Here is a 24,000-nt window from a genome sequence, read left to right as displayed (position 1 = left end):
CTTGCTGCCCTCCTACACTTGCTGCTTACCCCAGATTTCAGTACTTTGTGCAGTCTCCCTACTGCATCAGTGTTGATGTGAAGTAGAAAAGGTTGTTGCTAAGTGACATGACACCGCAAAGTGCTTTTCAATTTCTTTTTCTGTTTTCTACTCCCACCTTCCTCATACATCCTTTACGGAGAGTTAGCGGCTGGGAACATCCCCGTCTAGCAGCAAGCTCTGTGTGACAGAGCCTGGATCACAGTGCTCACAGAAGTGGCACAGAACCTGCTGTGCCTGCCCCAAAGCTTCCTGCAGTTGCAAACTTGGGAGTGACCAAAGACTGTCCCCATCTTTCTTCGTTCAGTTGTAAATCAGAGTGATTTAGTGACTGGTACAATGTGGGCTTGGTGATATCTGCAATCATGTATAACAGTGCTCTCCATACACAGCAAAGCAAAGTTATCAGCTCAGATGGGCAAAGGCTGCCAGCCCCTGGGCTCTGCAGCTCAGCCCTGCAGATGGAACCTATGTTTTGACATAGCTGCTCTCCCTGCTGTATTCATGCTGTGGCTGACTGTCGTGGGCTGTAAAGCTGCAGGTTTTGTTGTGGAAGACTTCTATTTACAATGCCCTGCTGGTAGCTGTCTCTTTGCTGAAGCTCCTCTCAAGTTATTTTATCTATTGGCTCAGTGTAGGGAAGTAGTTTAATAATAAATAAATAAATGAATAAATAAATATCTTCAAACAACTAGATTCTTTGAACTTTACCTCTTGCAGCAGTCTTTATACTACTTACATCTCCCTGCATTGAGTTTCATCGGCCAAACCGTATCCTTTTGTTTTGTGCCAATACAGTGACTCTAACACTTGATGGGCTCCATCAGGACCTACCACAGTGAACCACAGCTTACCATAGCAAACCACGATGAAATTGTAACAGTAAACAGCATTACAAATCTTGTGCATCTGTCTGTCCTGCTTCCTTCTCCATTCCATACGTGGGTTCAGCCCTGACTTCTTGCCATGCAGAATTCATGTGTGAGAGGCTGGCACCGCGCCTGCAGTGTCTGTTCTTTACCACATTAAAAGGTCATAAAAGGATAGTCAGTTAGAAAATCCTGGTACTGAAGACAGCCTTTATGCTGAAATAAATTCCAAGTAGGATTTTTTTTTTTCTGTCTTTTAGCAGGCAGAGGAACAGCTAGAAAAAAAAATGTGAGCTCAACTATTAGCTTTCCACTTGTAAAACTTCATCTATCACTAAATATATTGCCCGTAGAGGACAGAAGCTGTTAAGATGGGAAAGAATTTTGAAGATGGATGAATGACAAAGACAAATGAAGATTTTTATTTTAGCAGAAGTTTCCAAGTGCTGTCTCTGGGTTGGGAGGGTACTGTTAATAAAGTACACTTGACATATAACTGTTCAAGTTCCTGAGAAACAGCTTTGCTTTAAAGTTCGGTGGAGGATCAAAAAGAGTGAATTCTCTGTTTTTCTCTGTAAAAAAAGAAAAAGAAAGCCCTGAAAAAGGATAGTTTTTTTTGGGAAACGGCATCTATGCCTTTTGTCTTTTCTTCTCTTTGTGGTCCAGAGACAGTGCGTTGACTGACTTCTTCAGAAAGGAGATCAGTGAAATTGTCAGTTGATTACTTCTCCTTGATTAGCATTTATAAGAGCCCTGTGATACATTATTTGCATTCCTATTTAGCCGTGATTTTTGTGGGGCAGCAATGATTAAACTTGTCACAGGGCCTGATTGACAGGGTCAGATCTTCACTTTCTACTCTTTTGAAATTAAAAACAAATGTGTCAGCTCCCTTCATGGGCCGCAGCGCTGTGAAGCTTGCTTGCCTTGTCATCGCAGATAGGTCAGGAATGTTTTAATTTTAGGGATGGATTCTGCTTGTCAAGCAGAGTGTGATGGCGTGTAGTTCTGGAGATGAGATGTGAAGGGTGTAAAACAAAGAATGGAAAGAACAAAGACAAAGACACTCACATTATTAGACAGATTTAATTAGTCTGAATGGATATTATGCTAGATGAAGCAGTGAGCTGTGAAATTAACCCTTGATTACGGATTGGCGGATCATGCTCATAAAGAGAATCAAACCTTGGTGAATGGGAAAGAGGTGCCGCTCCACCCTCGGATCCCTCATCCCCACAACCTCCTCCCAGTTCCGAGAGCAGGAGAAAATCTTTGAAGGAAAAGCTGCCGGTGGCATTGAGGAAGCTGGGGCCGTCTCCCCCTCTCCCTTTTTCCCCAGGTCTGGAGCTAGCCCATCTGAAGAGCTGAAATGGAGCAGGCCACGGAGAGGCAGAGTTTTCCATGACAGATGATGAGAAATGGCTCCCACAAGTGCAGTCCATTCCCTGCGGGCACGGGGTGTGCAGCAGCACAGAGCTCCTGTCCCCTCGTGAGACACATTCCCACCCCCTCCCGCCTCCCAAGTAGGTTTGATATTTCTGTTTGAAAACATCATCTTTTTGTAATGATAAGCCGCAAGTTTTAAATATGATATGACTCACCCCAAAGTGAGGGTTTAGGCTTCGAAAGGCTGGGCTTCCCAGCCTCTGCCACGCCAGTGCTGTGATGTTCCAAGTGCTGAGGTAGTGTGCAAGATTGGGGCAATGACAGTCGAGAGGGTGCTGTGTTTTGCTTCATCCCAAGATGCACAGAAGAGGCACTTCAGCCTTTTGTGTGCTTCTCATCAGCATTCCCCAAAGCTCTGTATCAAGAACTACTCCTTCTAATTAGCACGGCTGCAACGGAAGAAAATAAATAGAAAATACAGTGTTACTCTCTTGTTAGTTCCTTGTCATTTCTTCCAAGTTGTTCAACTAATGGAGTAATCAGCCTTTATGTTTAAAAATAAAAATAAAATAGCCAAAGGGCATTAGGCGCATTAATCTCCCAATAGGTGTGAGGCCCCTGCTTGTCTCTGGCACATTTGAAATGCTTGCTTTTAGTGCAAATTTGCATGCTGGAAACTGTCAGATTAAAAAGGAGTGAGACATGAAAACAAGTTGGGTGAGAGACTGCCTAGAAATGGTGGCTGATGACTTACTGAACAGTCGTGTCGATGACTTACCTCCTCAGTCGTGTTGAGCCCCTGCTGGTACCGTACCGCGTGGTGCTACTTCTTATTTCACTTTTTAAATGTGATATCAAGAATTCTCATTTTTACTTCATATATAGTCACATTTAAGTGGCCTCCGCATATGTGGAGTAAAAAGAACCCTTTGATGAAAGACCTACAGAAGATTAATGAAAGTCATTATCATTATGAGGTAGCAGAGAGCTACTATCCACAGGAAAAAAAGGAACTCCTGCCTGCACATCTCTCCCCTGGTTTCTCCATGTCTTTTTATACCCCAAAAGAGAAGACACAGCAGGAGAAGGTGATGAGGGAATAGGACATGACATGAATCCCATTGCTAAGACTACTGCTGAATTTCTGTTGGTGTTAGAACAAGTCACTTTGCCATTCTACAGATGAAAACGATTATTTGAGGACAAAAGACTCGTACTTATCATTAAACCTGAAGACACAGACTGGTTCTTAGGCAGAAAAGCCTTGTCATTGAGCTGGTGTTTATGTGAGCAGTCACACATTAGTGTTACTGCTTTCAGGGGCCTCTCATCAAAGTCTTTATTATTACAAACCTATTGAGCCGTATCCTCAGCTGCTGTGAATCGACATAACTCTTCAGAAATTAATGATGCTACAGAGTTTTACATCAGCTGAGAATCCGGCTCTTCCATTCTTGCTATTTATTTGTTACTGAGTTAAACTATTGCAGCCCAGACCATAGAAAACACGGAACTCTTCTGAGAAGGATCTGCTTTCCAACCCAACATCAGCCCCGTGGGACAGGACCTGTCATCTGGGTCTTCTCAATTCCAGGTTTGAAAGACCATTTGGGTCAGACAATAATTTAATTGAAGAGTTTTAATTGAATTAGTTGATTCAATAGTTTCTCACTATCTCTGCTGCTCTGAGCAAGCAGCAATGCTTTGCTCACCTCCAGCTGGGGGGGCTTTGCACAAACGTCACTGCGTGGGCACAGGGATGAGCACAGAGGGTGGTTGTTCCCTGTGCAAAGAGAGCAGAGCGTATGAAACCAGTGGAAAAGGCAAGTGCTGATAAAAGGGAAACCTCTGTACCTTCAGTCGATGTATTTGTCAGGAATGTAGGTGAATTTTTTGGTTTCTGCTCTGCCACCTGCCACCGTTCTCTCTGTGGCACTGAGCCTTGTAGCATGTAAAATGCAAACGTGGCTGCTGTTGTCATTGTGGGACTCCTCATGCTCACTTTGCAGAGAGAGAGAGACTTCAACTGGTGCATTCAGCTTCAATACAAAACATCAGCAGACAAAGGTATCCAGAGGAGAGGTTTGGACAGAACAATTCAGTGCAGAAAATGTTGAGTAAATGCTGAAGACAGCCCTATGGCACTGCACACGACCCTTCAGAAAGGAACAATAAGCACTCACACGCGGAATGCAGAGCATATCTGCTGGGTGTTCAGTTCTGTATTACAGCCCTGCTGTTCTTGAAGAAATGGTGCTGGGAGCACTGGCCCCATTTGCAAGGGCCTCGTTTCTGCCTCACTGCTATTTCTCTATAAAGAGAGTAATTCTGCTTAAAACAAGGAACCGGCGCTGGTGTAAAGCAGCAGTGAGCAGAGCAGAGTTGTGCTCTCCATCCAAAGTGGCGGCTCAGAATCGTCGTCTTTCCCCGTACCGGGTGCTGTGTGTGTTTTATAATTACACACACGAGATGCTTGCTCACCTGAGGTTCAGGTTTGCACACTGTTTCCCATCACTCACTTCATTCAGAGAGCGAGAGCAGACCCGTGCCCCCCTCCCTGCCTTTATTTTTCAGACTGAATTGTTTTGGTAGTAGCTTGGTGTGTCAGATTGTAAGTCTATAAAACGGTTTTCTACCAGCTGGAAATCCAACATGCTACATGAATACATAACAGTGCCTAACCAAGAAGGTTTGTAATTCAGTAATTAGCTGTAATTAATGAACACAAAGTGAAGACTCATTTACAGTTTAAATTATCACATTAGCTCCTGTCACCCTCTATGTACACAAAACAGCAGGAATTCAATTATTTTTATTCTTCAAAGCTAATTTAAAATTTAAGGAATGCCATTACATGAAATAATAGGTAGGAAATGTAATAGAAATCGCTGAGAACAGTTGGCCGTCCTTAGAATGGGAGGAAAAAAATGCTATCAGTGATGATTTGGAAATGTTGTTTCATCAGTGAACAGATGAAGGATTGAAATCTACGCTCTTTTCAGTGTATTTAAAAAGAAAGCCAGTTTGGTGGTTGCTAAGTCTTTGTGCAGGGAGAGCCATTGTGCATAATTGTAAAAGCAGTTGATACCGATAATGCTGTTGATAGTAACATGATGACAGCATGGAAATGCTCACACCATTATCTTTAATGGGGCTGAGTCAATTGCAACAGCATCGAGCCCGTGTAATATTCACCAATCTTAGTTGTGAAACTTCAGCCTAGCAGGCCTGAAGTAATTGTCACTCTGCAATCTGCCTATAGTTTGTGTCTATGTGTGTCTATGGAAATGCTTTCACTGTGCTTTTGAACCTACCACGATGCTTCTCTCTGCAGCTGCCACTGATTTTCCTTCTCAAACAGTTCAATGAAAAGAGCATTCCCAACCCATTGGATGCCGCTTCTGTGGCTCCCGCATGGCTGCGTTACAGCCCTATTTTTTGTGTTCTTTATTTCTTCTTCGGTAGCCTTTTCATTTTAAATAGGCCACGAGAAGCAAGGCCGCCTAATTTTTCATAGGCGATCGACTGCTGAGTTGTGGGTTTACGTAGACAGAGGGAAGGTAGCGATAAGCCAAAGAGAGAGGATTCTATTAGGGAAATGCAGCAGTAATTAATGAATCCTGCCAGTAATTGGGAAGGTGTAAGCCTCTGTAATATCGTAATGATAGTCATCCGTTCTGCGCATCCCCCATCACTCCGAACGATCCCTCATCGTCTCTGTGATCTCAGACACTTAGCCATGCAAATCTTCCTGACAGGACTCTATGTCTTTGTCTCCCTAATTGGATAGTATAGAGTTGTTTATGGATATTGCAGACATTTAGACCTCGGTTGGAGGTTGTTCAAAAATCGTTAGCAAAGTTGCCTTAACAGCATTGTCAAATATTTATTCCCCCGTTTCAATATCTGTTTTTAACCCAGGCATGGTTTGCAGTAGAATTAACGTTTTGAAGATGCTCTGTGTTGTTCTGGTCTCCACTCGAGATTATTATCTGGCCATTTTCCTACAGAAAAGGAAACAACAATAAAAAAAATCTAACTTAAATTCTGATTCCTCAAGGATAAAACCTGAAATTGTAGGGCAAGCTTTTTAATACCATTTCCATAGGGAAATATTAAGAATGCTGACAAAGGCAGTTCCACTTACAAAAATTACAGGAAGCTTCTGGGGTAAAAATTCCAATTTAGTATAGGCCAAAATAAATGGTGAATAATCCCATTCACTGCACCACTTCAAGTAAGATCAAATTAAGAGTCTATCTTATACATCAGAAAAAATGCATCTTTTTTTCCTTGGTCAAGACTTGGGAGGTTTAATTCTTGTCTATCCGTTGGTTCCAGCTTTATGCACCCCTCCATAATCAACCAGAAAAGGTAAAGAAAACAAACAGAAAGAAAACTGTTTGTAATGGAAGAGAAGGAGTAGGTCAAGGTTGTGTTGTTTTTTGTTTTTTTCTTATTGGTGAAAGATTTCTGCATATTTGCTGTAATTCTTTACATTAGGGAGCTCTCATTTCCTTCTGCTGGTCAGCCTGTTTATACCAAGCTTACTCTCTCCTAAAGCACTGCTGATGTCAGCTGTGACATCGTCACTTCTTCACCTTCCAGCCTGACTTGCCAGTGACAGTGCTGTGATGCTCAGGGAAGGACAAAGGCAGACTCTTGCCTGAACGTCCAGTCAAACAACCACAAAATCTGCCCCTTCCAACCCACGCCTTGCCAGCCCCGAACTCGCCAGGGCTGAAGCAGGGATACCCGACGCTGCCCTGCCTCTCAGCTCTCCCATTCACTGACCAGTTTCCTGGCACCAGGCTGACCAGAGCTACTGCAGATTCACCCTGAGTCCAGCCCTCATCTCCACACCAATGTCACCGGGTCCCAGCCCTGTGCTGCCAGCCCTGGGGAGCAGCCCTGCAGGGAGGCATCAGAGCCCTTTACCCCTGATAGTTGTGGTAAAGCTAATTGGCTCCCGGATCTCCTGTGCTGCTAGAACCTTCTCCTCCAGAACATGAATACATTGGCATTCCGAGTTTTTTATATGTGCACATACATATATATATTTAAAATCCTGGCTTTGGAAACTTATGTTGGTGCAGCAGCCTGTGACACTGAATACAAGCTGCTGTGCAAAGTAATTGCCAAATGCTTACATAAACACATAAATAAGACAAATTTATTTTCATTATTCACATTTTTTGCCCTTTCTTTTCCTTTTTATTTATGTTTTAAACAACAGTTACTGTAAATATTATGATAAAAAAAATGCCTGCAGTGGACAGAAAGATGATCAAAAAGCCCTGATATAGAGCAATTCATGTTTCTTCTTTACAATCACTAACGAATCTTAACTTGAACCATGTTATGTTCCCATGTGAGTGATAAGCAATGATTTATTATGAAGTGTCACGAAATCGGAATGCCATACAGTGAGACATGAGCTAGTGGAAAATGTGTTCCCTGTTTCCCAGCCTCATTACTCAAAGATGCAGCGTCCCTCTCTCCAAGTCTAATTTACCTGGCTCGTCGAGGCACTCCGATAGCAAAGCAGCACAACCACGAGTGCGATCCCTGATCTGGGCTGTGCTGGCTGCCTACCAGCACTGCTAAACACATTGCACCAACCAGGAGATCCACAGCTAGTGCTGCACACAACGTTTGTATCCCTAATGATGCTGCCCCGAGATGCAATTGCTTCGGATTAGAGCATCCATTGCCTCATCAGTGCTGTCAGTGCATGAAGGGGAAATAGAGCAGCCATCACGAGGAGACAAACAGAGAAGTTTTCTTCATGCTTTGGAGTTTGTGCGACTCTCTAATGATTCCCATCTCCCCGTGATTCTAATTCAAGTAACTGGTGTGTGATAGATTCTGTAGATAAATCTGTGACACAAGAGCACGTGCGGCTCCGGCACCGCGGCGGAGATTTACACATCGGGCAGCAGGCACACTGCTCTGGGTTTGCAGATGGGATTTGTGTTGTAAATGGTTCCTCACACAGAAAGAGGAAGCCTGTGCACTGTGCACTGATCCACGCGAGCTGCCCTCCTCTCCTACCAATCCATGCTCTCTGCAGAACATCTCCCAAACAGGCAGTGTCTCTGATTTTTTTTCTCAGTGTTTGCTGAAAGGCCGTGATCCCAAAAGTGCTCAGCCAAAGCTCTGGTGTGAGGGGAGCAGCTGCCTGCAGCCGGCCTGAAGCCCGCGGTGCTCCTGCTCTGGAGCGGGGCCCTCCAAGGAAGGAGGTCTGCACTGGGCAGGTGCACCAACAGCTCAGTGTTTTGCTGGAAAGGCGAACCATCTTCCCATTAAAATCTGTCCTCCTATCCAAAAATGTCGATGTAATCAGACCAGACTTAGTAAAGATTTGCCAGCACTATCAGTTTCTGCTTCAAAACACGATCCCGTTTTGCCATGACAAAATGTTCTAGAAGACCAAAAGTTAAACTTGAGCAGAATAAACATGAGAATGAATTTATGTCCTGCAAATTCTTTCGCATGAAATCTTTTTCTTCTATCTCGGCATGTTTCAACTGGTTCAGTCTGTCTTAAGGCAATAGTAGCTGTTGTTTTTCTTGCAGAAAATGTGGAAGTCATCAGAAGAAAATTAACCAGAACTCATCCTTCTGAAAGGCTGAGGCTCAGAAATTTCAAATACCTTTTTTTCTATAGAAGTGCTTTATAGAGAATCTTTGTGAAGTACATTCCAGAGAGCAGTTGTCTCGCAGCGCTGACAATGTCTGCTGTTCCAGAGGAGGCTGTGTGTGATGTACCATTCTGAGATATTGTCAGCAAGCCTGGAAATGTGAAGGCACTTTCATAGCTAGGCAAGGATGAAAGGAAAGAGGTTTGAGTTTGCTTTTTTGTTTTGCTTTGTTTCTTTGTCCTAATAAAACATAGCGGTGCGCTCCTATCTTCTCCCCTCCCATTCTGTTCAGGGCAGAAAGGGAACACAGGTCTCCTGCAGAACGGGTACGGTGTTAGGGGGGGTGGGGTATCAGGTCCTTCCCACAGCAACAAGCTTGGGGAAGTATTGAAACAGTTCCGAGAGCAAAGACGGGAACTCAGCATCTCCCAGCTCCCCTTACTTGTGAACTAAATCTAGAAACAGGAATGGCACAGCTCGATGACTGGGGCCACCCACAGTTGCCCCCAGTTTGATCATTGGGAAGTTCTCTTTAGAGCTGAAGAGACCGCTGAGCGTCTGTCCATCCCAGACCAGCTGGGGCAGCCTCCCCACCACCCATCAGCACAGCCTGACACCGGCCAGCCCCACGCAGCCCTGGGCAGTGCTGCCATGCATCCCACTGCAGGCACGCGCCCGGCGGAGCCATACCTGCTTTGTCTCATCTGCTGTAAATTCGCCTTTCTCAAGGTGCATTACAAAAGCTATTTCTCTTCTGGGATCCATACAGGTGGCATTTTAAAATGTAGCGAGCACCCTAGTCTGCAGAACCTGCTTGTCACAGAAAATGACACAGTTTGCATGTGACCTGTAATGACAGTTGCTAGTTGAAAAGAAACCAGAAATTCAGCTCTATCTTCCACACTTTGGTTGCAGCTGCCATCAACTAAATCTCTCTCCAAGGGCAGATGGTGCCCTGTACAATGAACAATTTAATCTTTAGCAAATAGAGAAACTTTGCCAAAAAATCCACATTTTTTCCCCTCCAAGAATAGGCTGTCAATAACATGTGCTCTCAAATACATTGTGATTTGATGACTGTATTTTATTTATAGGAAAGCAGAAAACAAAAACATAAATGTTCTCTCTCTCTTTTCCCTTCCCAAGGCCGTGGTCTTCCTGGTACCCCCATGTGGGGTTAGTGTGTGTGCACAGGAGTTAGTTCCATGTCAGGGTGCTGCTCTGTACCTGTCCAATTCCCGTGTGCTCCTCTTTGCTGCTGAACACGTGTGTGAACACGTCATCTCGAGGACTGAGGTGACCTCAGGGTGGAACCCTGCTCTCTCTCAGCACAAGTAGCAAAAATCTCGCTCTTTCCCCAAGGCCAGGGTTTCCCTGCACATCTGTGAAAACATGGGGAGCTTTGGGGAGATGCATGTCATTGAGACTCCCAGATCCTCTCCCAGCCCTTTGCAGAGCCTGCCCACCTGGGAGGGCTCAGGCTGACGGATGTCAGCACTCCCAGTGCTGTTCAGGTGGATTTAGAGGATCTGGCTGTATTTGCTCAGGGATGTCTGCAAACCCCAGGCATTGCTGCGCACTCAGTGGCTCCAACTGTGCTCCTTCTTGTCTGGAGATATGTATACACTCTCCCACTTCAAAGTATATCCTTTTATATTACTACATAGAATATAATGTATATGCAGAGGAATTCACACATCTCTCTGAGGTCCCAGGCGGCGTCACTGGTTCGTGTGCACACACAGCATTTCTGAGCCCCATGCAGTGCTTGCAGGGTGGGTCCCCATCACTGCACTCACGGTTTTCCTCAACCTGGGTCACAGTGAGGAACTGAAGGCATACAAAGCTACCTGCACAGACATCAGAAACTTCTGAAGTGAAAAACCTTGGAAAATGCCAGAGTTTTCTTTTGTCAGATTTCAGTGAGATTTGGCTCTCACCCCCGCACCGCTGGGCCAGCCCAGCTGGTTCGGTCACACTGCTTCTCTGGCATCCTGCAGGGAGGTGCTCTGCAACAGCTGCAGACAGGAGCTCTGATCATCTCAGGGCTGCTGAACTCCGGAGGTCTCTTTCTGGCATTCAGCTCTTAGCAAAGTACCTTCAGCAAAGAGTTTTCTGAGGCAAATACAGCTCAGTGGCCTCTGGTTTTTATTAAATGCATTTTCCACCATCCCAGGCAATCTCTAACCCTCACCACCTGGTGTTGTTCTGTACTCTGCAGACACACCCCGGGAACATCTGAGCTGGAGCCAGCATTGCTTTCCCACTATCTTGTCCTGCATTCTCACAAGCTTAGCTCAGGGGCCAGAATCACAACGTGTGGCAGTGCACTGTGCAGGGACAGGAGTGCCCAGGGCCCTGCAATGAGCACGATGGGCTGTGCTGGCAGCTGGCTGCTCCTCCTTGCACAGCACAGGGGCAGCTGCTCCATGCTGGCAGCACCTGGGCTCTGCGCTCACCGAGTGGGCGCTGCACCCTGTGAGAACAAAGAGCCACCAGGATTAGGATTCACAAGGGTTATCCTTACCTCTCCCAAAACACTCTCCTTTCCGAATAGAATGTGTTTGCTGAAATGAATATGTTCTATTTATTTATTTAATGTGCTGTTAAATGACCTTCTGGAAAGCTGTTCCTGCCGCAAGGCTTTAAAATGGATGGGCAGGCACAACTTAGAGAGCATGCTCTTTACAATCAGGATGAATCATTTGAGTAGTTACTGTTTAGACTGATATAATTTTAGTTATAATTATGGGTAACGAGAAAGCATTTAGAGCCTGTAATATTGTAATTCTTGGTGGGAGAGGTCCTAAATGAAATCAAATATACCCAGATTCACTTTTTCTCCCTTTCTCGTTATTGTGAATGTGAGGATGATTCTTTAAGGAATAGATTTTCTGAGGCTGTAAAAATCTAGCAAAAGTAGGTCAGAAATGACATCTAGAGATAACGTGTTTGGTAACCACAAAGGGACTGTCTGTGTCTTTCTCTTTGGCCTTTTAGGAGTCCAACAGTTTATTACTGTTGGGACAGCTGCAGCAGGAAAAGGGTTTGAGCCATAGGCTCCCATGGACTTTGGTGGGTGGATCACAGATTATTTATACACGTGTTGTCATTTCATATATTCCTCTAAACTAATAGAGGATGATAAGATGATATTAGCAAAGATCCGGAAATTAACAAATAATAAAATATTTATGTATGTGTGTTGATGGCTTGGTAATTAATATTAAAGAAAAGCTAAACTTCAATATCCGCATCTGATATTTAGCCTGTGCTGCACAAGGATGGCATAATGAAGTCCCTCTATCACATTTTCACACTGTAATTTCAGTGATAGAGTTTTCTTACGGTGTTGAACTGCATTACACAAAATGTCCAGGAAGCAACAAACTTTGTGCATTGATGAGCACCAGCCCGCTGTGCCCCAGAGTGTGGGTGACAAACTCTCCGCATACTCCCTGAATCTCTGAGACACTTGATAATGAAATACATAAACTATGACCCTTATCGATTAGGGCTCACACTAATTAATTTCCCAAAGTCTCATCCCAGCCTGCGGTGACATCAATGCAAAAAAAAAAAAAAAAAAGAAACAAAACCAAGGATGGAGACTTTGGGCAGAAAACCAAAGGGTGGAACACTTATCTCGTTGAAATCAGTGCCCACTCCCAATCAATTTTAGTCACGCATGGACGTTACCATCAGTCAGGTGCACAGAAGCCACCAAGTTCCTACAACAGCTGCAGGTGGCTGTGAGAGCAGCACTGAGGCACAGCAGCCCGTTGCAGGCAGTACACACTGCCCTGTGTTAGCTCTTGGGCAGCAGGACCGCTGGAGGCTCTGCACGCCCCATCCGTGGGCTGTGCCGTCCCAGCCCTGCACTGGGATTCATGCGAGCCCTGCACTGTGACCGAGCTGATTGTACAGCTGGTCTGACCCCAGAGCCTCAGGACCTTCCTTTGGACAAACTGAAGAGCAGAGGCAGCGGGAGGCAGGCTGTTCAATTTTCCAATCGAAGCTCTTGATAAATATTTCCCGCTGGCAGGGAGCCAGCGTGCTGCAGTTACTGTGCTTCAGACCAAGTCTCCTTCCCACACGAGCACTTTCACCATTACTACATGCTGCTTAATTGTCCTAACGACGTTCCAGAGGCAGAACAGAATTAACCAGGAGTTACACAGCACTGGTTCAGCACGGCCCTCACATCACTGTGCAGGACCAGCCCACAGTTTGTGCTGCAGCCGGCAACAGGAGCTGGGCACCGTGTTATGGGCAGTGTTCCTTCATGCCACGGGCTGCAAAACCCACTTGGAAAGGTAAAAAGTCAAATGCCTGTGGCACCTCTGCAGGCTGCACTCAGAGCCTTTGCGCAGCGAAAATCATAACTTCGCTGAGTGTGAACCACTCTGGAGCATTACCTCTGAAACCTAACGACAGCATTTTAAAGTGGCAGCATGGACTGCTTTTAGTATGTTTGAGAGGGAATAATGATCTCAGGTATTCACCACAGCTTCAAATGGACTTCCTTGAATTCTCAGGTGCCCAAAATCTCACATTTAGCTGCCGACGCCTCTTCTTTCCTTCCAGTTTCTCCACTGAAGATCTGGGTTGCCAATGCAAATCAGCATCTCTGTGAGAACTGAAGGTGTAAGGATATTGTGAGACAAACCAAATTATAAACAAATTAGCATGGACTCAATTGACTTTTTTCATTTTCATCTGGAATTTTTTTGTAAAGCTCAGTTTGTTTTACTTACATAAAAGCTGCTACTGAATTTCCAGTTGATTTAGCTGGAATACATGGAACGCACCTCAGGATTTGAGTTGTATCTGCTGAAGTGTGCACGCCCTTGAACAGATATATTTTTCAGTGACATATTTCTCTTTGCCCGCTGCTGGTCTGTTTTTTTCTTTCCTGTGCTCTCTCTCCAGATTGACTTTCACTCCACTTATTGCTTGCCTCATTTCTCACCCTATTTTTCCTTCCTTTTTTTTTTCCCTACTGCTTTTCTCAGTATTTTTCTCCCAGGTTATGAGCAAAACAGAACTCAGCTATGAGCTGAACTTTTAAACCCACATCTTGGATTAAGTAAAGCAAGCCTCCTCCATCTCCACATGGAAGTAACTTCACAAGGAGAGCCACTTAGCACTTTTAGGCAATGCAGAACAGGAAAGGTCCACGTGGAGAAGCAGCTTGTGATGCTGGGGAGGGGAGGTGCACAAGCAGAAACAGCTCAGGAATAGCCCAGTAACTTAAGCACAAGGTGGGCACCAAGGTGTCCGGGTCACCGTGAGGATTTTAGAGCATGATCTTGACCAGCTGTAAAATGAAACTCGTCATGTTGAGCCAAGTTAAACTAACATGAGAGAGCAGCAGAGAGTGATGTGCTCAGAGCACCTGGCAGAGCTGACACACTGACTCGAGGACTTGTGGGTCACAGAAGAGAATCAGAATCGTTTGAGTTGAAGGGGACCTTTAAGGGTCATCTTGTCCAACCCCCCTGTAGTGAACAGGGACACTTGCAGCTCACCTGGGTGCTCGGAGCCTCCATGTCCTTGCCTTTTTGTGAGCCTAGGGGTGCATGGCATAAAGCAAAGCTGACTCCGTTCTACAATTTCACTGAATAAAATCCACATTCGATAAAATCTGGGCTTGTGGTTAAAGTCTTGGTAACGCTGGTTCCTCTTGCTCTGCTTGCAGGACGAATGCCTTAGCTCCAGCTCTCCAGCCCAGGCTCCCACACCCAGCCCGTCTCTGCGCATCACCCCAATCCTGACATTGAACTCACAGCAACCCGGACCGAGAAGACTGCCAAAAAATCTCCAGCTATTCTTCTTCATCCTCACTAACAATTTGGTAATGAAGTATTGATTTCCACTCTCCTGCTTATGGACGATATTAGATTTTCATTGATAAACTGCACTGGGGCTGTCTGGTCTCCACTGTCCCTTTTTGCTGTCACTAAAACAAAGTGCCACTGAAGTAAGATAATGACTGAGAACATTGATGTACTTATTTCGTCAATTTGTAACACTTGACAGGAAAAAAAAATTCTTCATAGTTTAATGTCCAACTGTTCTACACAAGATGCAGTCACATTGGAAGCTTTACTTTTCATGGTAATGTCCATTTCCTATTTATAACCCCTTTGGGATAGTTTGTCTAAAGGAAATGTTTCTATTCAGTGCAGCTATTACTGTTGCACCTGGGTTGCCCAATCCAGTCATTGCACTAGGGATCAATACATCACAGTAAGTACAAGAATTATTAAGTTAAAACAGATTCTGAGCCAAAAAACCTCTGAACAATGTTAATCTTCTGTGCAAGTTGTTCAAATAGTTATGCTTAACCATGTTGCTGCCAAAGATTTGTTTGAAATGGATTATTTTCAGTTTGTTTTATTCCTCAGATATATATATATATTTAAATCTCCGTTACGGTTTATGACGGGACATGCGATGGAGTGATTTTTAGACAAAAGTACTATTGTTAGATTATTGAACGTTATATGAATATAGGTATATCTATATATAAATATCACTATATAAATATCTATATATAGATAATACAGTACAAGTCCTTTCTCGGTTAGGTGCGTGTAAATCCGGATCTCTCAGTCGGAGCCAATGGAGCCCCTTTGGGTTCACGGCTGCTGTGAGGTCAGGGCTGCTGCCCGCGGTGTCGGCCCGGCCAGGGGGAAGGGCTGAGGATGGCAACTTCAAATCAGTGCTCCTAACTTCTTTCATTAAAACTTTGAGCTCACAATTTTAATTTGTGGAATATTCACGTTAATAATGAGATCTAATTAAGACATCCATTAAAAGCCCGTTAAAGTTAATTTAACGTAAAAATTCCAATAGAACTGTATTAGATTTTCTCCATTAAATTAACGTTATGGATTTTTAACGGATGTCTTAATTATACATTATTATTAACGGGAATACTGTATCACGCAGATTAAAATCGGGTCCCGAGTCAACTCACACAAGCTTGCTGGCCGTGCTGATGCCACCAGCCCCGCGTGACCCAACGCCCTGCCTGCAGAGCCCTGCTTGCTCCAGCTGAGCATTTCCTGGCAACTGGAGCAACCTGCAGCAGACGAATCCATCTCTGCATTTAACGATGAACTTTCCTGAGTCTCAAAGGCAAGATATGTCTGGATCCAGTTGCAAACCGTTACTCCATTGCAAATGAAATATTCAAAGTACGCTAGGCACAATTTGAGGATTGGGTTTTTCTCATGCAAGAGAGAGGGCTTTGGGGTGTCTTCTACTATTATATTTTAGACATTCAAGGATAAAATTGAAGTGCAGCATTCACAGCATCGGACTGAATGTGTTTACCGTATCCCCCCTTGCTTTTGCGCGTGGGCCTCTTGTGGAGATGTTTGGGAAATTTTGACATGATCCCTAAATTCGACATGGAGGAGAAAAAAAAGGCCCTTCTTATTTACCTCCTAGGGAAAGAGTTGCCCTTATGCCACATATAATAGCAAATTGCTTTTTTTATGGCATGCATAACCTAGATGGGAAAAAATATGGCGCTTGAGGGAAGGAGGGAAAAAGTAAATGAAGTTCCAGGAATGTCATTCTGAAGTAATGAGGCATGGACAGAAAATATACCCCTCACATCATCGGATTGAGATGGCAGTCGAAATAGCTTCATTGAAGTGTCAGCACTCATCCATCAATCAATCATCCACAAGGAAAAATAGCGACAGTACAACGGGGCGGCTTTTATGGGATTTACTCATGGGCATAGGGAATAGCAGCTCAAATGTAGTTCTGACATGAAAAGCAAGGTGCTGATATTATTTTTTATGATGGGAGGATCATAAAGTGAATTGAGAACAGTGAGGTCTGTCTTTGCTTAACCTATTCAACTGGAAATGAACGGAGCTCAACTGGAAACGAGCAGAGCCTTCAGATGGGTTAAGATTGAAGCCTGCGCCGTGCTGAGTGCCGTCCATTGACAACAAAATTCTATTAAAGCAAAATCAATGCATTAGCATCGAGCTCCGCAGAAGCTGTTAAATTGCACAGCCCAGTTCAGAGTTATTAAGTGAAGTTACACAAGGTGAGGGCACACAGCACAGACCCAAAGGCAGCGCCGCAATAAAACGCCACTTGGGAGAAACTGCCAGCATGGCTCCATCCCTGCTCCTTTCCTGAGCTTTTGTAGGTGTTAGGACACTACTGGGCTCATTCTGGCCCTCGATGGATGAAAATCCCACCGACTCCTGCGCCCACTGGTGGGTGTTCTGCAGTCTGCCGTGGCAGAAATGTGACCCGGAGCCTGCAGGAGGGGCACCCCCAGCCCAAGCATCTGGGCTCTGCAGGGCACCTGCTGCTCACCTTTGGCAGAAGAGAGGTGTTCCTGTGCCTGCAGCAGGCTAGGGTTGTGCTCACTGTGAGGAATGGGGCCAGCATCCATCATCGCCTCATTTGCAAGGGTTTTCTGGCTGTCAGGGCTGGAAGCACCATGGATTTGGGGCTGATCCCACCGAGGGAGGGCTGGCTCACCCCACGCCTTGCTTTGCTCAAGAAGCTTTGCTCTGGCACAGGCAAGTGCAGGAACAGCTACTTCATTTAAAATCTGGCCACAAACCTTTATTACACAGTGCTAAACCTTGATTATTTTGCCTGCATCGCTGTCCTCTGGGAACATTTTATATACACATTTGAATTAAGTGATTTTTTTTTTTTTTTTTACAATAAGATATAAAAAAAGAAAATGTACGTCTCTCCTCTCTCTTTCTCTGTATGAAACTGGAAGAGTTGATAGTTTATCTGTCATATAAATCAGGTAACATAGAAAATCATTGCATCTTTTCTCTGTCGTATCTACTCAATATCTATCGCTCTGACTTTTATTCTTATTGGAGATCATCAAAACATTAATTAAAAGCCTGGTGATCAAACAGCCGAATATTTATGATTCACATCCTTGCTTATTAACAAGTGGCATATTGATACACCACGTATCCAAGCTGTTTATGCTCTTGCACTGCAATAAAGCAGCAAGAATTGTTACCTGTGTACACTGCTTTGAGAGATTTATTCAGACACCGGAACTCCCTTCCTGCCCCCATACATGTCAAAAAAAGCCATATCACCTTAAAAATATATATTTTATTTTAAAAGGGGGAGACAAAATTAGCATCTCTTTGGAACCTAATATATAAGAATTGCAGTATATCAGTCTCAGGTGTTTTTCCAGGCCTTTATTATTTCAGTTGAGAAGGAGGACACTTAACTTTAAAAATGGCTGTCATTAGTGCAATAATAATTGTTGGTTTAAAAAAATCTTTGAGAATCCACTAACAAACCTACCTAGTAATTACTTGTCAGTACAACTTCATCATGATTTTTATTACCTACTTGTGAAAGTATTTACAGGACTGACCTCCCGAGCTTTTTTAGAGATCATAGAGGATACAGGAAGTCATGTTTAAAATCAATAATTATATTAACACAATAGGGGGTGAGGCCTTCCAAGCCAGCTTTGCAGGCTGTGGTGCCAGCTCACAGTTCTGCAGGGCAGTTACTGTTTTCCTAAGTTTTAGTCTCAATTCTTTCCTCGATCATATTCTGACAAAGCGCCCTATTTGCCACTGATCCAAGCCTTTGTGCCCATGGGGCAGCTCCCCACATGTGGGGAGGTGTGCAGACACAGATGGGCTTTGCACAGAAAACAAATAGCAATCTGTGATAGAAGAGCTGAGTACAGAAAAAGCATGAAAAACAATGGGGTTTGGGCAGCCCTTGGGTAAGTGCCACCCAGAGGGATTTGCTGTTAGGGTCCTTCTCCCTACTAATTACCAACAGCCTGACCCTGCCTGCAGTTTGTCCCCAGTGCCAGGTGGCCCTGGGATGAGTCCTGCAGGAAGAAGACACTGCAGCCAAACCCACTGAGGAAATAGATGGCCAAAGGTGGCAGACAGAGGTTTCCATGGAAGTTTCTTCCCAGCACAGTGGGGCTCTGCTCAGTGTTTGGGGACAGGCTGGGCTGAGGCCATGTCCCCATCCCCATCCCCACCGTAACTCTCCAGCTGGTCCAAGTGTTCCTGCGATGTGGAGGTGGCTCTCTGTCACACAGAGCTTTTGTCTTCTCAAGCAGATATACGATGCAATTTATATTTAAAATTCTCTCCATAAAGACAGTATTGATCACAGATTCCCAATCAATACATTGCAATTACAACAGGCTTTAAGGGCCATCTGTCCCCAAGCAAAAGAACTGATATAACCACCTCTATATTTTTTGAAAAACCACTACCGTTGTGTGCCCATCCTCCTGCACAGCCCGATGCATCATTTTTGCTCCTAGGAAGAGGTGTTTGGGAGCTGCATAGCTGTAATTCCTCTTGTCTGCCCCACACGAGGTGACAGGGGACAGCTTCTCTTTGGGCCACAGAGTCACTATGGGGTCCATGGCAACTTTGCTGGCTGCTTTTCCTGCTGCCCTCACACGTGAGCCACCCGCTGCCTCTTCCCTTCTTCCCACCCTGTCTGCTGTAGGAAATGATCCTCCAGACATTACTGAATTTCTCTAAAACAAATAACTCTTCAGGAACACTGCTGAACAGTTTGAGTCGGGCACCAGGAGGTACAAACTGAGTCTTTTTTACGTATGACACTCTGGGCCACAGGCAGAAACATTGTGAATCTTATAAGGGATAAAACTACACATGTCTAACGGTAGATTTCAAGTCATGTGTCACCAAATTAAGGAGCTGCTTCATCAGCACTTGAAGCCAGCACACTCCTTTCTGTGGATGGCACTGAATAAATACCCACTGCAGAAAGAAATGCTGCCTGCAGTTTCCTTTTCCTTCTTTTCTTAAAGCAGTTTCTTGCAGTAAAGGTAGCACACAACAAGTACACACAGCGTAGCGTTTTGTTCTCCAAATCTCTTTGGAAGGAAAACAAGGGAATACAAAAGCAGGGACAGCAGAAGCTGCAGACAGACCTTCACAAGTGACCGTGCGCTAGGAGGTCACATTCTGAATGCAGCTGTGTGGTGTAAATCCAGAGCAACTCCGTCCTTTGGGTTCAGTTTATTCACACAGACCCAAGCACAGTCCGAGCAGGCCTAACCTCAGATTCCTCATGTTTGGAGGGTTTTGAAAACAGCTTCAGCAAACAGTCTCTAGGTTGGTGCAGATTAAATCGAAGGCACAGTCTGCACTTCAAAAGTTGTACAGTTATGTCAGGGAAGTGCTGCAAAACCTTCTTGTCAAGGTGACTGCACTGGTAGGAATCCCAGTGTGAAGCCAGTTGCAGCACTAGAAGGCCTTCACAGCAGGACAGCCCGGGTTGCATTGCTGGACCACTGTTACATCAGTAGAAGCACTTCTATCCCAGTACACTTCGGCCTGCGCTTTGGCAGCTCGGTGTTTTGTGGCAAAAATATTAAGAGTAGATAAAGTTTAAGCTGGCACTGCTGTTTTTGGTACCAAAGTGTCTGTACAATATTTTCTTGGAGAGTATTTTAAAGATTAAAGTAGCGGTGCCACTGGGCCCAACCGCAGTCATAAACCTCCAGTTTGTCCTCACTCACAGCGCATAAAATGGCTTCAGGCCTTTGTAGAAAGCCCTGCTGGACTTCACACGCTCACCCCAAGCAGGTCGGGTGGCTCTGCTGAGGTCACACCATCTAGCTTTCCTCTGTTACTTTTTTGGATCCGAGTAAAGACAACAAATTCTTTCCATAGACATCTCAGATGAGAAAGCAGGAAATAAAGATGGACGTTTTAAAACGAAAATGGAAATAAAACCGTGCTGAGTGCAGCCACATCACACCGCAGCCATGGCGTTCCTCCCCGCTGGGTCCCTCCATAGCTGTGCCCATCTGCACTCAGCACCGAGCGAAGCTGCAGATCTCTTCAGGACATACAAAGCAGCATTTTGGCTTTAGAACACAGCAAATGCTGGAATGTGCAATACAGGTTGCAAAAGCTGACAAGCTAAACAGTTCTTATTTGGCTCAGGGTACTTAACTGTCATATGTCTCTGGTACGAGATGCCCTCCTGCCCGGTGCTCAGGCACTGCTTATTTGTACTTTCCTTTCCTGTTTTTTTTTTGGTGGTTTTTTTTTTTTTTTTTTTTTTTTTTCTGGTGCGTTTGTTTTGTCTTTTATTATCTTGAATACGTCAGCACAAACCGTAAGAGATCCAACCCCATTTTAAATCAGAGCATAGATGGCCATCATGGTAAACCTCTCAGGTTTGCTGTGCCCCTGTGCTTGCGGTGTGTGGTACGTTCCTTATTGGCAGCATCTTCAGGTTACATACATGACCCGTGGTGTTAGTTCTAGCATTTTGTTTAAAATAATAATAATAAAATGAATCAAAAACTTATTTCTCTTTAAAAAAAAAAAAAAAGTGTATATATTACAAATTGCAAAATGAAAGATTAAAGGCATTTTTTATATTAACAACGCAAACGGGATTCCTTTCAAAGAGGACTGACGGGGACTTCTGTGTAGAATGTTGCAGTGCTGCTGCACTGATTTTGTAACGCGCGCATGCTGTACAGAATACATTGCCTGTGTACCTGGGCGGAGGGGCAAGCTGCTCTTCGTGGTGCACTGCAGCTTGTTGGGATGGAAAGTTACGCCTTCGATGCATTTTTATACTGTACATATTTGTATATATGAACTATATTGCCATGTTCTGAACACAGATTTTTTGTTGTATCTGCTTGTTTCTGTTTCCTACAAAAATTGGTCCATAACAGGGGATTTTTATTTTTATTTTTTTCTCTAGAAAGTATGCTTGTAATTTTTGTTTGTTTCTCTTCTTGGTCGTCACCTTTAATGGCTCATACAGGAATTAGGGATGGGTTTTTGGAGGAACTGAGAGAAGCAAGGCTGTGTTTGCATGAGAGCTGCCCAACTGCTGGCTGTACCGGGGGGTGGGGGGAGAGGGGAAAGCTCACTCAAGTTTTGCTTTTAAAGCATGCTTTGTCCCATGGGAAAACTCATACACGTACAATTATTCTCTTTGTATTTTATCTAATAGTGCCTGAATATTTTTTTTTAATGTCTTCTTGGAGGAACTATTCATAATTGTCAAAATTTGAAACATTAGCTTAATTTCGTTTTCATGACCTCTCATTTCTCCCCCTTATTTATTTTGTTGCTGTTTATAATGGGCCCCAAGGCCGTTTCTGACATCGCTGCGTTCCTCTTCCACATTAAGGATGTTTTTAAAATGACTAAGATTATTGAGCCAACAGGCTGCTTTAATCAAAACCATGTTTCACTCCGTTCCGATGCTACCAGCGGTCGGAGGCGCGGAGCAGCCGCTGTGCTGGAGGACCATCCCACCTAGCGGTGCTGCTCAGCACAGCGCCCGGCCTGCTGGCAGCGCTGCTTCCAATTATTTGCTGATTACCACTGACGTAAACGAAGCAAATTGAAAATGTTAATGATATATATTTTTTTTTAATATATATTTGGTTGATTGCTCAATAAATTTGTATAATTTATACTAGAGGAGATTACCGCTTTTATTGTTTTGGGTTCCCCCAAACCAATTATTAACAATCAGGATGACGTATCTCATTAAATTTAAATCAGGTCAAACCTATTTATCGAAGGCCTTTGCTGATGTGCAGGACGCCTGGATTCCAGCGCATTTAAGAAGTATTTCTGTGGATGATTCCAAAGCATCGAAATCTCCCAGTAGTGATTTCGTGTCCTGTATTTTTACCGTGGCAAATGGTTGTTAAAAAAAAAAAAAAAATCCCCCAACTTTACCACAGAAAACATTACTTTTTATGCCCAGGGATTTTTATTTTTATTTTTTTAAATAAAATCACTGCAGTTTTAGAACTGTAATTAAAGCCCTGAATAATAGATCACACATCTTTATCTGTTGTGTTTAAAAGGAAAAAAAAAAATAGCCCAAACTGTTCACATAATCCTGAATGCCTCATTTCCATAAAAAAGGTTTCTATACATATATTATTTACATTTTTAAACATGGTAATTCTTTCCTTTGTGGCATAAAATGTCTCTTTTCCACTGCAGCTATTGGAAAGCGACTGCTCACATCTGAAATGTTATCATAATTTGCATCAGGAAACCCAACTGCAGACATTAAGGACTTGGGTGTGTTCAATTATGATTTTGCTGGAGGCTGTCCCTCATTTTAATGCTGCACTCATTGAACTACCTTTCTGAAATCTAGCTGATACGGTTCACCATAGACATGCTTCACAACATCATTAGCTTTGCAAATGGCTTCATTTCAGTCGATGCAGACTTCAGTTTTGGCCAATTGTAAAATGGAAATTTGAAAAGGAAAAAAACAGATGCACTTAAAACATGAAAAGAATTATTTATATGATAAAAATATATTTAGATTTTCAAAGCACAAGACTGAACAGAAGTGCTCTTTTTATGCTTTCTGAAGATGTTACTGTTAAAAGTCTTTCTACATCAGGCTTAATAAATCTGTAATGACATTTGATGGATTGATTTTTGTGTGGGTTTTTCTTTTCTCTCTTTCTTTCCCCCCTCCTTTCTTTCTGTAAGGAGAAGAAAAGGACTGACCTGGAGAGGCAGTGGGAGTGAAAACCACAGGAATGTGCCCGTTTTAGTAAAACTCACAAATGGTTTAGAGCAGTCTCCCTTCCCTTCCCTTCCCTTAGATAATAATCTCAAATAAGAAAAGAAAAAAGGAAAAGAAAAAAAAAGGAAAATCTAGCGACACCATCCTGAGTTTGTTTCTGCACATCCTTCTCCTTCCCTCATCTGGCTCCTCTGACCACTCCATGCCTGGGTTATTTATGATGTAATCTACAGCGAGGCATTGGGCCGCTGTCACACAAATCCAGGGCTCGCTAGCCATAAAGCAGGCATGATTGAGATACCAAATACCCTTCTCTCAACTGCTCCACCTCAGACGGATGGCTCTGTTTAACACTTAGTTTCCCTAAGCACTCCCTTGCTCCCCGTAACGCTCCCTCCGATGCGGGCGATGCCTCACACCGGAGCTCAGCAACTCGCGCCGATGCCGCCCGAGCCATCTCTTGTTATTTACTGCAGATGA

At 44.0% G+C, this 24,000-nt stretch overlaps 1 protein-coding gene across 5 annotated transcripts in view; it reads left to right on the top strand.

The window, feature by feature from the left end:
- Positions 1-23,418, top strand: part of TSHZ2 (teashirt zinc finger homeobox 2) — a 213,170-nt gene extending 189,752 nt beyond the window's left edge. For 3 of the 5 annotated variants that reach the window (XR_014887777.1, XM_085241771.1, XM_085241766.1), the window contains one exon: positions 14,639-23,418. Coding sequence is in view for 1 of the 5 variants with exons in the window: in XM_085241771.1 (XP_085097897.1) it covers positions 14,639-14,640 (2 nt within the window). In the remaining 4 variants the exon portion in view is untranslated. Of the gene's footprint in view, positions 1-8,872; positions 12,186-14,638 lie in introns of those variants that run through there. The other 2 variants (XR_014887776.1, XM_085241768.1) reach the window with 2 other exon arrangements.
- The last annotated feature ends 582 nt before the right edge of the window (positions 23,419-24,000 follow it).

This window comes from Meleagris gallopavo, chromosome 22 (genome assembly GCF_905368555.1).
Source record: "Meleagris gallopavo chromosome 22, MGAL_WU_HG_1.1, whole genome shotgun sequence".
In the NCBI taxonomy this organism is placed as follows: Eukaryota; Metazoa; Chordata; class Aves; order Galliformes; family Phasianidae; genus Meleagris; species Meleagris gallopavo.
The sequence above is the reverse complement of the archived record's forward strand: the minus strand, read 5'-3'. Positions and strand labels throughout refer to the sequence as shown.